The sequence below is a fragment of the Salvelinus fontinalis genome, chromosome 2, assembly GCF_029448725.1.
Source record: "Salvelinus fontinalis isolate EN_2023a chromosome 2, ASM2944872v1, whole genome shotgun sequence".
NCBI classification, from domain to species: Eukaryota; Metazoa; Chordata; class Actinopteri; order Salmoniformes; family Salmonidae; genus Salvelinus; species Salvelinus fontinalis.
This window is the reverse complement of record NC_074666.1, coordinates 96,437,074-96,451,105: the sequence shown is the minus strand read 5'-3', so window position 1 is coordinate 96,451,105 and position 14,032 is coordinate 96,437,074. Positions and strand designations below refer to the sequence as shown.

The 14,032-nt window shown below is 41.0% G+C and overlaps 1 protein-coding gene across 1 annotated transcript in view; it reads right to left on the bottom strand.

The window, feature by feature from the left end:
• Positions 1–1,273: 1,273 nt before the first annotated feature.
• The window catches only part of LOC129868491 (NACHT, LRR and PYD domains-containing protein 3-like), a 47,568-nt gene continuing 34,809 nt past the window's right edge, over positions 1,274–14,032 (bottom strand). The window contains exons 12-14 of the mRNA XM_055942522.1: positions 10,039–10,212; positions 9,134–9,180; positions 1,274–8,647 (exon numbers count right to left, since the gene is read on the bottom strand). Of these exons, the coding sequence (XP_055798497.1) occupies positions 8,124–8,647; positions 9,134–9,180; positions 10,039–10,212 (745 nt within the window). The 3' untranslated portion in view covers positions 1,274–8,123. The remainder of the gene's footprint in view (positions 8,648–9,133; positions 9,181–10,038; positions 10,213–14,032) is intronic.

Here is a 14,032-nt window from a genome sequence, read left to right as displayed (position 1 = left end):
GATTGTTGGGCTTAGATTCCATACAGATTGTTGGGGTTAGATTCCATACAGATTGTTGGGGTTAGATTCCATACAGATTGTTGGGGTTAGATTCCATACAGATTGTTGGGGTTAGATTCCATACAGATTGTTGGGGTTAGATTCCATACAGATTGTTGGGGTTAGATTCCATACAGATTGTTGGGCTTAGATTCCATACAGATTGTTGGGCTTAGATTCCATACAGATTGTTGGGCTTAGATTCCATACAGATTGTTGGGCTTAGATTCCATACAGATTGTTGGGCTTAGATTCCATACAGATTGTTGGGCTTAGATTCCATACAGATTGTTGGGCTTAGATTCCATACAGATTGTTGGGCTTAGATTCCATACAGATTGTTGGGCTTAGATTCCATACAGATGGTTGGGGTTAGATTCCATACAGATGGTTGGGGTTAGATTCCATACAGATTGTTGGGGTTAGATTCCATACAGATTGTTGGGGTTAGATTCCATACAGATTGTTGGGCTTAGATTCCATACAGATTGTTGGGCTTAGATTCCATACAGATTGTTGGGCTTAGATTCCATACAGATTGTTGGGATTAGATTCCATACAGATTGTTGGGGTTAGATTCCATACAGATTGTTGGGGTTAGATTCCATACAGATTGTTGGGGTTAGATTCCATACAGATTGTTGGGGTTAGATTCCATACAGATTGTTGGGGTTAGATTCCATACAGATTGTTGGGGTTAGATTCCATACAGATTGTTGGGCTTAGATTCCATACAGATTGTTGGGCTTAGATTCCATACAGATTGTTGGGCTTAGATTCCATACAGATTGTTGGGCTTAGATTCCATACAGATTGTTGGGCTTAGATTCCATACAGATTGTTGGGCTTAGATTCCATACAGATTGTTGGGCTTAGATTCCATACAGATTGTTGGGCTTAGATTCCATACAGATGGTTGGGGTTAGATTCCATACAGATGGTTGGGGTTAGATTCCATACAGATTGTTGGGGTTAGATTCCATACAGATTGTTGGGGTTAGATTCCATACAGATTGTTGGGCTTAGATTCCATACAGATTGTTGGGGTTAGATTCCATACAGATTGTTGGGCTTAGATTCCATACAGATTGAGTCTGCCTTGATGTCAGCATTGCACATTCTTCTCTCACATCTTTCTCTATGTAGTTATTTAGTTGGGATTGTTAGTTTAACCTCAACACTCTCTGCAGATACAGCTGTAACCTGGTAGAGTTAATACAGAGAGATGTTCAAGTACTGTGTTGTAGTCAACCTTTATTTAATGTCATTCATAATGTCATCTCTTTACAAAATTGCCAAAGGAACAAAAAGGTTTTGGTCGACAATAGAGGTGGATGCAGTTGAAGATTCCTTGATGAATTTTATCCGACTGGGAAAAACGCCTGGAAAACAAGACTGTGAGAAATGCATTGCTGCTTCTCCCCAAGAACTAGTAAACAGGGACCGGAGAGCAGGACAGGTCTATGTAGACAACAGAATAGTACAGGTCTATGTAGACAACAGAATAGTACAGGTCTATAAACACAGCAGAATAGTACAGGTCTATAAACACAGCAGAATAGTACAGGTCTATAAACACAACAGAATAGTACAGGTCTATAAACACAGCAGAATAGTACAGGTCTATAAACACAGCAGAATAGTACAGGTCTATAAACACAGCAGAATAGTACAGGTCTATAGACACAGCAGAATAGTACAGGTCTATAAACACAACAGAATAGTACAGGTCTATAAACACAGCAGAATAGTACAGGTCTATAAACACAACAGAATAGTACAGGTCTATAGACACACTTTTGGAGTGACTAAGGTCTTCAGAATACAAAGCATGCTGACTTTGAATGTTACAGAAACATAAAAAACATTCTTCTAAACTATTAATCTGTTACTTGGATATATTGAATCCATTAGTGAAATGGTTTTTCCAGTTTAAATACTTTACAGAAGAACTACACTACAGAACTACACGACAGTAGAACTACACTACAGAATAACTACACTACAGTAGAACTACACTACAGTAGAACTACACTACAGAACTACACTACAGAATAACTACACTACAGAACTACACTACAGTAGAACTTCACTACAGAAGAACTACACTACAGAACTACACTACAGTATAACTACACTACAGTAGAACTACACTACAGTAGAACTACACTACAGAATAACTACACTACAGAACTACACTACAGAACTACACTACAGAACTACACTACAGTAGAACTACACTACAGTAGAACTACACTACAGTAGAACTACACTACAGTAGAACTACACTACAGAACTACACTACAGTAGAACTACACTACAGAACTACACTACAGTAGAACTACACGACAGTAGAACCACACTACAGAACTACACTATAGAATAACTACACAATAGAACTACACTACAGTAGAACTACACTACAGAATAACTACACTACAGTAGAACTACACTACAGTAGAACTACACTACAGAACTACACTACAGAACTACACTACAGAATAACTACACTACAGAAGAACTACACTACAGAATAACTACACAATAGAACTACACTACAGTAGAACTACACTACAGAATAACTACACTACAGTAGAACTACACTACAGAACTACACTACAGTAGAACCACACTACAGAACTACACTACAGAAGAACTACACTACAGAAGAACTACACTACAGAAGAACTACACTACAGTAGAACTACACTACAGAACTACACTACAGTAGAACTACACTACAGAACTACACTACAGTAGAACTACACTACAACTACACTACAGAACTACACTACAGAACTACACTACAGTAGAACTACACTACAGAACTACACTACAGTAGAACTACACTACAGAATAACTACACTACAGAATAACTACACTACAGAATAACTACACTACAGAATAACTACACTACAGAATAACTACACTACAGTAGAACTACACTACAGTAGAACTACACAATAGAACTACACTACAGTAGAACTACACGACAGAATAACTACACGACAGAATAACTACACTACAGAATAACTACACTACAGAACTACACTACAGTAGAACTACACTACAGTAGAACTACACGACAGAATAACTACACTACAGTAGAACTACACGACAGAATAACTACACTACAGTAGAACTACACTACAGTAGAACTACACTACAGTAGAACTACACTACAGAATAACTACACTACAGTAGAACTACACTACAGTAGAACTACACTACAGTAGAACTACACTACAGAATAACTACACTACAGAATAACTACACTACAGTAGAACTACACTACAGAATAACTACACTACAGAATAACTACACTACAGAATAACTACACTACAGAATAACTACACTACAGAACTACACGACAGTAGAACTACACGACAGTAGAACTACACTACAGTAGAACTACACGACAGAATAACTACACTACAGTAGAACTACACTACAGTAGAACTACACTACAGAACTACACTACAGTAGAACTACACTACAGAACTACACTACAGAATAACTACACTACAGTAGAACTAGACTACAGAACTACACTACAGTAGAACTACACTACAGTAGAACTAGACTACAGAACTACACTACAGTAGAACTACACTACAGTAGAACTACACTACAGAACTACACTACAGTAGAACTACACTACAGTAGAACTACACTACAGTAGAACTACACTACAGTAGAACTACACTACAGTAGAACTACACTACAGTAGAACTACACTACAGTAGAACTACACTACAGTAGAACTACACTACAGAACAACTACACTACAGAACTACACTACAGAACTACACTACAGAACTACACTACAGAACTACACTACAGAACTACACTACAGTAGAACTACACTACAGTAGAACTACACTACAGTAGAACTACACTACAGTAGAACTACACTACAGTAGAACTACACTACAGTAGAACTACACTACAGTAGAACTACACTACAGAATAACTACACTACAGAATAACTACACTACAGTAGAACTACACTACAGAACTACACGACAGTAGAACTACACTACAGTAGAACTACAGTAGAACTACACTACAGTAGAACTACAGGAGAACTACACTACGGTAGAACTACACTACAGAACTACACGACAGTAGAACTACACTACAGTAGAACTACAGTAGAACTACACTACAGTAGAACTACACTACAGTAGAACTACACGACAGTAGAACTACACGACAGTAGAACTACACTACAGTAGAACTACACTACAGTAGAACTACACTACAGTAGAACTACACTACAGTAGAACTACACGACAGTAGAACTAGACTACAGTAGAACTAGACTACAGTAGAACTAGACTACAGTAGAACTAGACTACAGTAGAATTACACTACAGAACTACACTACAGAACTACACTACAGAACTACACTACAGAACTACACTACAGTAGAATTACACTACAGAAGAACTACACTACAGAACTACACTACAGTAGAATTACACTACAGAAGAACTAGACGACAGTAGAACTAAACTACAGAACTACACTACAGTAGAATTACACTACAGTAGAATTACACTACAGAAGAACTACACTACAGTAGAACTACACTACAGTAGAACTACACTACAGTAGAACTACACTACAGTAGAACTACACTACAGAAGAACTACACTACAGTAGAACTACACTACAGTAGAACTACACGACAGTAGAACTACACTACAGTAGAACTACACTACAGTAGAACTACACTACAGAAGAACTACACTACAGAACTACACTACAGAACTACACTACAGAACTACACTACAGTAGAATTACACTACAGAAGAACTACACTACAGTAGAACTACACTACAGAACTACACTACAGAACTACACTACAGTAGAATTACACTACAGAAGAACTAGACGACAGTAGAACTAAACTACAGAACTACACTACAGTAGAACTACACTACAGAACTACACTACAGTAGAACCACACTACAGAACTACACTACAGAAGAACTACACAATAGAACTACACAATAGAACTACACTACAGTAGAACTACACTACAGTAGAACTACACTACAGAACTACACTACAGTAGAACCACACTACAGTAGAACCACACTACAGTAGAACCACACTACAGTAGAACTACACTACAGTAGAACTACACTACAGAACTACACTACAGTAGAACCACACTACAGAAGAACTACACTACAGTAGAACTACACTACAGTAGAATTACACTACAGTAGAACTACACTACAGAACTACACTACAGTAGAACTACACTACAGTAGAACTACACTACAGTAGAACTACACTACAGTAGAACTACACTACAGAACTACACTACAGTAGAACTACACTACAGTAGAACTACACTACAGTAGAACCACACTACAGTAGAACTACACTACAGTAGAACCACACTACAGAAGAACTACACTACAGTAGAACTACACTACAGAACTACACTACAGTAGAACCACACTACAGAACTACACTACAGAAGAACTACACAATAGAACTACACAATAGAACTACACTACAGTAGAACTACACTACAGTAGAACTACACTACAGTAGAACCACACTACAGTAGAACTACACTACAGTAGAACTACACTACAGTAGAACTACACTACAGTAGAACCACACTACAGAACTACACTACAGTAGAACCACACTACAGAAGAACTACACTACAGTAGAACTACACTACAGAACTACACTACAGTAGAACCACACTACAGAACTACACTACAGAAGAACTACACAATAGAACTACACTACAGAAGAACTACACTACAGTAGAACTACACTACAGTAGAACTACACTACAGTAGAACTACACTACAGAACTACACTACAGTAGAACCACACTACAGTAGAACCACACTACAGAAGAACTACACTACAGTAGACCTACACTACAGTAGAACTACACTACAGTAGAACTACACTACAGTAGAACTACACTACAGAACTACACTACAGTAGAACTACACTACAGAACTACACTATAGAATAACTACACTACAGAAGAACTACACTACAGAAGAACTACACTACAGTAGAACTACACTACAGTAGAACTACACTACAGTAGAACTATACTACAGTAGAACTAGACTACAGAAGAACTACACTACAGTAGAACTACACTACAGTAGAACTACACTACAGTAGAACTACACTACAGAAGAACTACACAATAGAACTACACTACAGTAGAACTATACTACAGAAGAACTACACAATAGAACTACACTACAGTAGAACTACACTACAGTAGAACTACACTACAGAACTACACTACAGAACTACACTACAGCCGTTGAGTTGCCATCCGTGTTGCATCATTGTGGCATCTACATGCAATATGTTCAGTCATAAAATAGAATGAATGCGTCAAATATCGAGAAATTAAACTTGTTAATTATTTTACGCTTCCATTAGGTACAACACAGGCAGTTGGATAGCTTTTATAGATTTCATAGGAGGCATTTTCTCGATGGCTGATGGCTGCTGACAACATACAGACTCAATCTCTAGTAATTAATAATTCAATGTAATAAATGTGTCACTTTAAACAATGCCACTTTATATAATGTTTACATACCCTACATTACCCATCTCATATGTATATACTGTACTCTATACCATCTACTGCATCTTGCCTATGCCGTTCGGCCATCGCTCATTCATATATTTATATGTACAATTGTTAGGTTAGATTACTCGTTGGTTATTACTGCATTGTTGGAACTAGAAGCACAAGAATTTCGCTACACTCGCATTAACGTCTGCTAACCATGTGTATGTGATCAATAACATTTGATTTGATTTGCAATGTGCGGTCTCAAGTAGGTGGTACAATTACAAATGTACTTTTTCAAGAGGTCAGCAACTTTAAGTGATTTCCTCATATTACATTTTTTTTCTAGCTCATGAGTGTAATTTCTGTGCTTCTATGATGTCTGGAAAGCAGGGTACTAAAAGGGTATGTAAATGTGAGGAGTCCTAAATTAGTTACAAAAACAAAACGGTGTGTGTGTGTGTGTCCAGTGTGTGTGTGTGTCCAGTGTGTGTGTGTGTGTCCAGTGTGTGCATGTGTGTCCAGTGTGTGCATGTGTGTCCAGTGTGTGTGTGTGTGGATGTGTTTAACTATTCTTGTGGGGACCAGAAGTCCCTACAAGAATAGTAAACAAAGTAAAAATTGACCAACTGGGGACATTTTGTTAGTCCCCACAAGGTCAAATGCTATTTCTAGGGGGTTTAGGGTTAAGGTTAGAATTAGTGTTAGGGTTAGAATTAAGTTAAATATTAAGGTTAGGAGCTAGGGTTAGTTGTAGGGTTAGGGTTAGGAGCTAGGGTTAGGTTTAGGGTTAGGATAAAGTTTAGGTTTTTGGGTTAGGGTTAGGGTTAGGGTTAGGGTTAAGGTTAGGGTTAGGGAAAATAGGATTTTGAATGGGACTGAATTGTATGTCCCCACAAGGTTAGCTGTACAAGACTGTGTGTGTCAATGTGTGTGTGTGTGTGTGTCAATGTGTGTGTGTGTGTGTGTGTGTGTCAATGTGTGTGTGTGTGTGTGTGTGTGTGTGTGTGTCAATGTGTGTGTGTGTGTGTGTGTGTGTGTGTGTGTGTGTGTGTTTGTCCAGTGTGTCTGTCTGTTTGTCAGTATGTATGTGTTGTGTTTCTAGTGTGTCTGTGTGTGTGTGTGTGTGTGTGTGTGTGTGTGTGTGTGTGTGTGTGTGTGTGTGAGTCCAGTGTGTCTGTCTGTTTGTCAGTATGTATGTGTTGTGTTTCTAGTGTGTGTGTGTGTGTGTGTCAGTGTGTGTGTGTGTGTGTGTGTGTGTGTGTGTGTGTGAGTCCAGTGTGTGTGTGTGTTTGTCAGTATGTATGTGTTGTGTTTCTAGTGTGTGTGTGTGTGTGTGTGTGTGTGTGTGTGTGTGTGTGTGTGTGTGTCAATGTGTTTGAGTCCAGTGTGTGTGTGATGTGTGTGTGTGTATGTGTACGTGTACAGTGTGAGTCTGTATGTGTGAGTCCAGTGTGTGTTACACACACACACAGCACACACTGGATCAGGTTATTATTTACAGGGACACTGAGGAGTCAACATCATCAACCCTAAACCCTGGATAGAGGGGCTCAGTGAATGTGGAGGTGAATGTGAACATGTGGGTCAGTGTGTCAGAGGAGGCTCTATAGAAGGACAGAGTGCCGGCTGGCCAGTCCAGATACACTCCTACTCTGTGGCAGCTGGAGGAGGGGACGTCTATGTGATTATTCTTGTGACTGGCAGTGTAACGGTTGTCAGAGCAGAACAGACTCCAGGACTTGTCACTGTATCCAAGACCACAGTCATTAATCTCTCCTCTCCTGCTGATTCCTTTATATGTCACTCCTATATTAGCCCCCCCAATACCACTCCACTCTGCCTCCCAGTAACAGCGCCCAGTCAGACCCTCTCTACACAGCACCTGCTGCCAGCCCTCAAATCTCTCTGGGTGATCAGGATACGGCTGCTTCTCTCTCCTCCATGTCACCTTTCTGTTCTCCTCAGACAGAGAGAGGAGTCTGTTTACTGTGTTTAGGTCCAGTGTGAGATCACAGACATCTGATGGATGAAACCAGACACAATATTAGAAATAATCATCATTCACATTAGAATGTTAACTCACTTTTCACTAATTAATTTAACGTAGATGTTTCTAGGTATCAAAAGAAGAAGTTAAGGTAACTTGAGACTTGTTGAATGATCATATGTTATACTGTATGGTAATATAAAACACCCTTATTCCCTTATTACACACACACACACAGGCACTCACACACACACACACACACACACACACACACACACACACACTAGACACACATACACACTGGACAGACACATTTCTTATGTAACACGAACGCGCCACACAGACACACACACACATTGTCAAAGCAACTCTTTGTAAACGCTGGTGTCCCTGATTTCTGCTTCTGTAGAACTACAGCTGATATTTAATATGAACAAGTAAGTAATGATGGTGGTCTTTGACTGAACTTGAATTAAGACTTATTCTTAGTCATATTCTTCACAGCAGTCAACACTCACATTTTCTAAGTCCAGGTTTCATTCTGTTCTCTCCACCATGTTCCACACTGTAGCGGTAAGCAGAAGAACAGACAGTCATTGAGGGATACACCTGAACTCACACACACACACACACACACAAACACACACACACGCACACACATACACTGGACACACACACACACACACACTGGACACACACACACACACTGGACACACACACACACACACACACACACACTGGACACACACTGGACACACACTGGACACACACACTGGACACACACACACACACACACTGGACACACACACATACACTGGACACACACACACATACATAGGACACACACATACATACATACACTGGACACACACACACACATACACTGGACACACACACACACATACACTGGACACACACATACATACACTGGACACACACACACACATACACTGGACACACACATACACACACATACATACACTGGACACACACACACACATACACTGGACACACACATACACACACATACATACACTGGACACACACACACACACACACACACACACACACACACACACACACACACGGGTCACGTTGGTAAGAATGTGTGAGTGTTCAGTGTTTGTGTCCAGGGTGTGTGTGTGTGTGTGTGTGTAGTGTGTGTATCTAGTGTGTCCTGTGTGTGTGTGTGGGTCCAGCGTGTGTATGTGTTTGTGTTTGTGTGTGTACAGTGTGTGTGTGTGTGTGTGTACAGTGTGTGTGAGTCCAGTGTGTGTTTCACACTGGACACACACACACACACACTGGACACACACACAGTCAGCATATAACTTTGTCCAAGTGGTGGTCAGAATGTTTGTCTTAACTGGCCTGATAAGTCAAACATGTCTGATATGAACATTGACATAAACCCTCTACATACTTGAGTTTCTCCAGTCTGCAGTGTGGATCCTCCAGTCCAGCAGAGAGCAGTCTGACTCCTGAGTCTCCTGGGTGATTGTAGCTCAGGTCCAGCTCTCTCAGGTGTGAGGGGTTTGACCTCAGAGCTGAGGCCAGAGAAGCACAGCCTTGCTCTGTGACTAGACAGCCTGACAGCCTGCAAAGAGTCAAATCATATTAAAACCACACTGATATTCTTTGGTGGTGAAAATAGTGACAGTATATTTTTTCAAAATGTATTGAGTATACAGTCCACACCATATCTATTTTGACAGTGAAGCTAACATTTTAAATGTGGCTCTATACTCCAACATTTTGGATTTCAGATCAAATGTTTCATATGAGGTGACAGTATATAATGTCACCTATTATTTGAGGATATTTTAATACATATCTGTTTCACCGTTTAAAAAAATAAAAGCATTTTATGTATCTAGTCCCCTTATTTGGAGAAGTCATAAGGATTCTGACCAATTCACTCACTGTATTAAAGTAGTCAAAAGTTGAGTATTTGGTCTGATATGAACACAATGATCATCAAGGTTGTTGGTTGTGATTTAAACCCGTTAATTGTATTTGCATTGTGTTTTGTGTTTCGCCATTACTGGGGTAATTTTCTCAAAAAGTGAGTAGATACCATGTTTCTAAACACTACTAAATTAATCCTGATGATGCCTTGATTAATACAAATCATGAATGAATCGTAAATAATAATGAGTGAGAAAGTTACAGAGGCTACAACAAAACATGCTAACCTCTCACCATAACCAATAACAGAGGCTACAACAAAACATACTAACCTCTCACCATTACCAATAACAGAGGCTACAACAAAACATGCTAACCTCTCACCATTACTAATAACAGAGACTACAACAAAACATGCTAACCTCTCATCATTACCAATAACAGAGGCTACAACAAAACATGCTAACCTCTCACCATTACCAATAACAGAGGCTACAACAAAACATACTAACCTCTCACCATTACCAATAACAGAGACTACAACAAAACATACTAACCTCTCACCATTACCAATAACAGAGACTACAACAAAACATACTAACCTCTCACCATTACCAATAACAGAGACTACAACAAAACATGCTAACCTCTCACCATTACCAATAACAGAGACTACAACAAAACATGCTAACCTCTCACCATTACTAATAACAGAGACTACAACAAAACATGCTAACCTCTCATCATTACCAATAACAGAGGCTACAACAAAACATGCTAACCTCTCACCATTACCAATAACAGAGGCTACAACAAAACATACTAACCTCTCACCATTACCAATAACAGAGGCTACAACAAAACATACTAACCTCTCACCATTACCAATAACAGAGACTACAACAAAACATACTAACCTCTCACCATTACCAATAACAGAGGCTACAACAAAACATGCTAACCTCTAACCAGTACCAATAACAGAGACTACAACAAAACATGCTAACCTCTCACCATTACCAATAACAGAGGCTACAACTAAACATGCTAACCTCTCACCATTACCAATAACATAGACTACAACAAAACATGCTAACCTCTCACCATTACCAATAACAGAGGCTACAACAAAACATGCTAACATCTCACCATTACCAATAACAGAGACCACAACAAAACATGCTAACCTGTCACCATTACCAATAACAGAGACTACAACAAAACATGCTAACCTCTCACCATTACCAATAACAGAGGCTACAACAAAACATGCTAACCTCTCACCATTACCAATAACAGAGGCTACAACAAAACATGCTAACATCTCACCATTACCAATAACAGAGACTACAACAAAACATACTAACCTCTCACCATTACCAATAACAGAGGCTACAACAAAACATACTAACCTCTCACCATTACCAATAACAGAGACTACAACAAAACATACTAACCTCTCACCATTACCAATAACAGAGGCTACAACAAAACATGCTAACCTCTAACCAGTACCAATAACAGAGACTACAACAAAACATGCTAACCTCTCACCATTACCAATAACAGAGGCTACAACTAAACATGCTAACCTCTCACCATTACCAATAACATAGACTACAACAAAACATGCTAACCTCTCACCATTACCAATAACAGAGGCTACAACAAAACATGCTAACATCTCACCATTACCAATAACAGAGACCACAACAAAACATGCTAACCTGTCACCATTACCAATAACAGAGACTACAACAAAACATGCTAACCTCTCACCATTACCAATAACAGAGGCTACAACAAAACATGCTAACCTCTCACCATTACCAATAACAGAGGCTACAACAAAACATGCTAACATCTCACCATTACCAATAACAGAGGCTACAACAAAACATGCTAACCTCTCACCATTACCAATAACAGAGACTACAACAAAACATGCTAACCTCTCACCATTACCAATAACAGAGGCTACAACAAAACATGCTAACCTCTCACCATTACCAATAACAGAGGCTACAACAAAACATGCTAACATCTCACCATTACCAATAACAGAGGATACAACAAAACATGCTAACCTCTCACCATTACCAATAACAGAGGCTACAACAAAACATGCTAACCTCTCACCATTACCAATAACAGAGGCTACAACAAAACATGCTAACCTCTCACCATTACCAATAACAGAGGCTACAACAAAACATGCTAACCCCTCACCATTACCAATAACAGAGGCTACAACAAAACATGCTAACATCTCACCATTACCAATAATAGAGACTACAAAAAAACATACTAACCTCTCACCATACCAATAACAGAGACTACAACAAAACATGCTAACCTCTCACCATTACCAATAACAGAGGCTACAACAAAACATGCTCACCTCTCACCATTACCAATTTACATTTACATTTAAGTCATTTAGCAGACGCTCTTATCCAGAGCGACTTACAAATTTGAAAGTTCATACATATTCATCCTGGTCCCCCCGTGGGAATTGAACCCACAACCGTGGCGTTGCAAGCGCCATGCTCTACCAACTGAGCCACACGATCCTGTCTGGTTGGCGGCTCTGGCAGATCCTGTCTGGTTGGCGGCTCTGGCAGATCCTGTCTGGTTGGCGGCTCTGGCAGATCCTGACTGACGACTGGCTCTAGCGGCTCCTGACTGACTATCGGCTCTGACGGCTCGGGACAGACGGGCGGCTCTAATGGCTCGGGACAGACGGATGGCTCAGACGGCGCTGGGGAGACGGATGGCTCAGACGGCGCTGGGGAGACGGATGGCTCAGACGGCGCTGGGGAGACGGATGGCTCAGACGGCACTGGGGAGACGGATGGCTCAGACTGCTCCTGTCTGGCGGAAGGCTCTGGCTACTCCTGTCTGGCGGAAGGCTCTGTAGGCTCATGGCAGACGGGCAGCTTTGCAGGCTCATGGCAGACAGGCAGTTCATGCGCCGTTGGGCAGACGGCGACTCTGGCCGGCTGAGACGCACTGTAGGCTTGGTGCGTGGTGCCGGAACTGGAGGCACCTGACTGAGGACACGCACTTCAAGCCTAGTGCGGGGAGCAGGGACAGGGCACACTGACCTCTCGAAGCGCACTATATGCCTGGTGCGTGGTACCGGACTGAGGGCACGCACCTCAGGACGAGTGCGGGGAGAAACAACAGTGTGCACAGGACTTAGGAGACGCACAGGTGGCTTAGTGCGCGGTGCCGGAACTGGAGGCACTGGGCTGGAGACACGCACCATAGGGAGAGTGTGTGGAGGAGGAACAGGGCTCTGAAAACGCACTGGAAGCCTGGTGCGTAGTGTAGGCACTGGTGGTACTGGGCTGGGGCGGGGAGGTAGTGCCGGAAATACCGGACCTTGAAGGCGTACTGGCTCCCTTGAGCACCGAGCCCGCCCAACCTTACCTGGTTGAATGCTCCCCGTCGCCCGACCAGTGCGGGGAGGTGGAATAACCCGCACCGGGCTATGTAGGCGAACC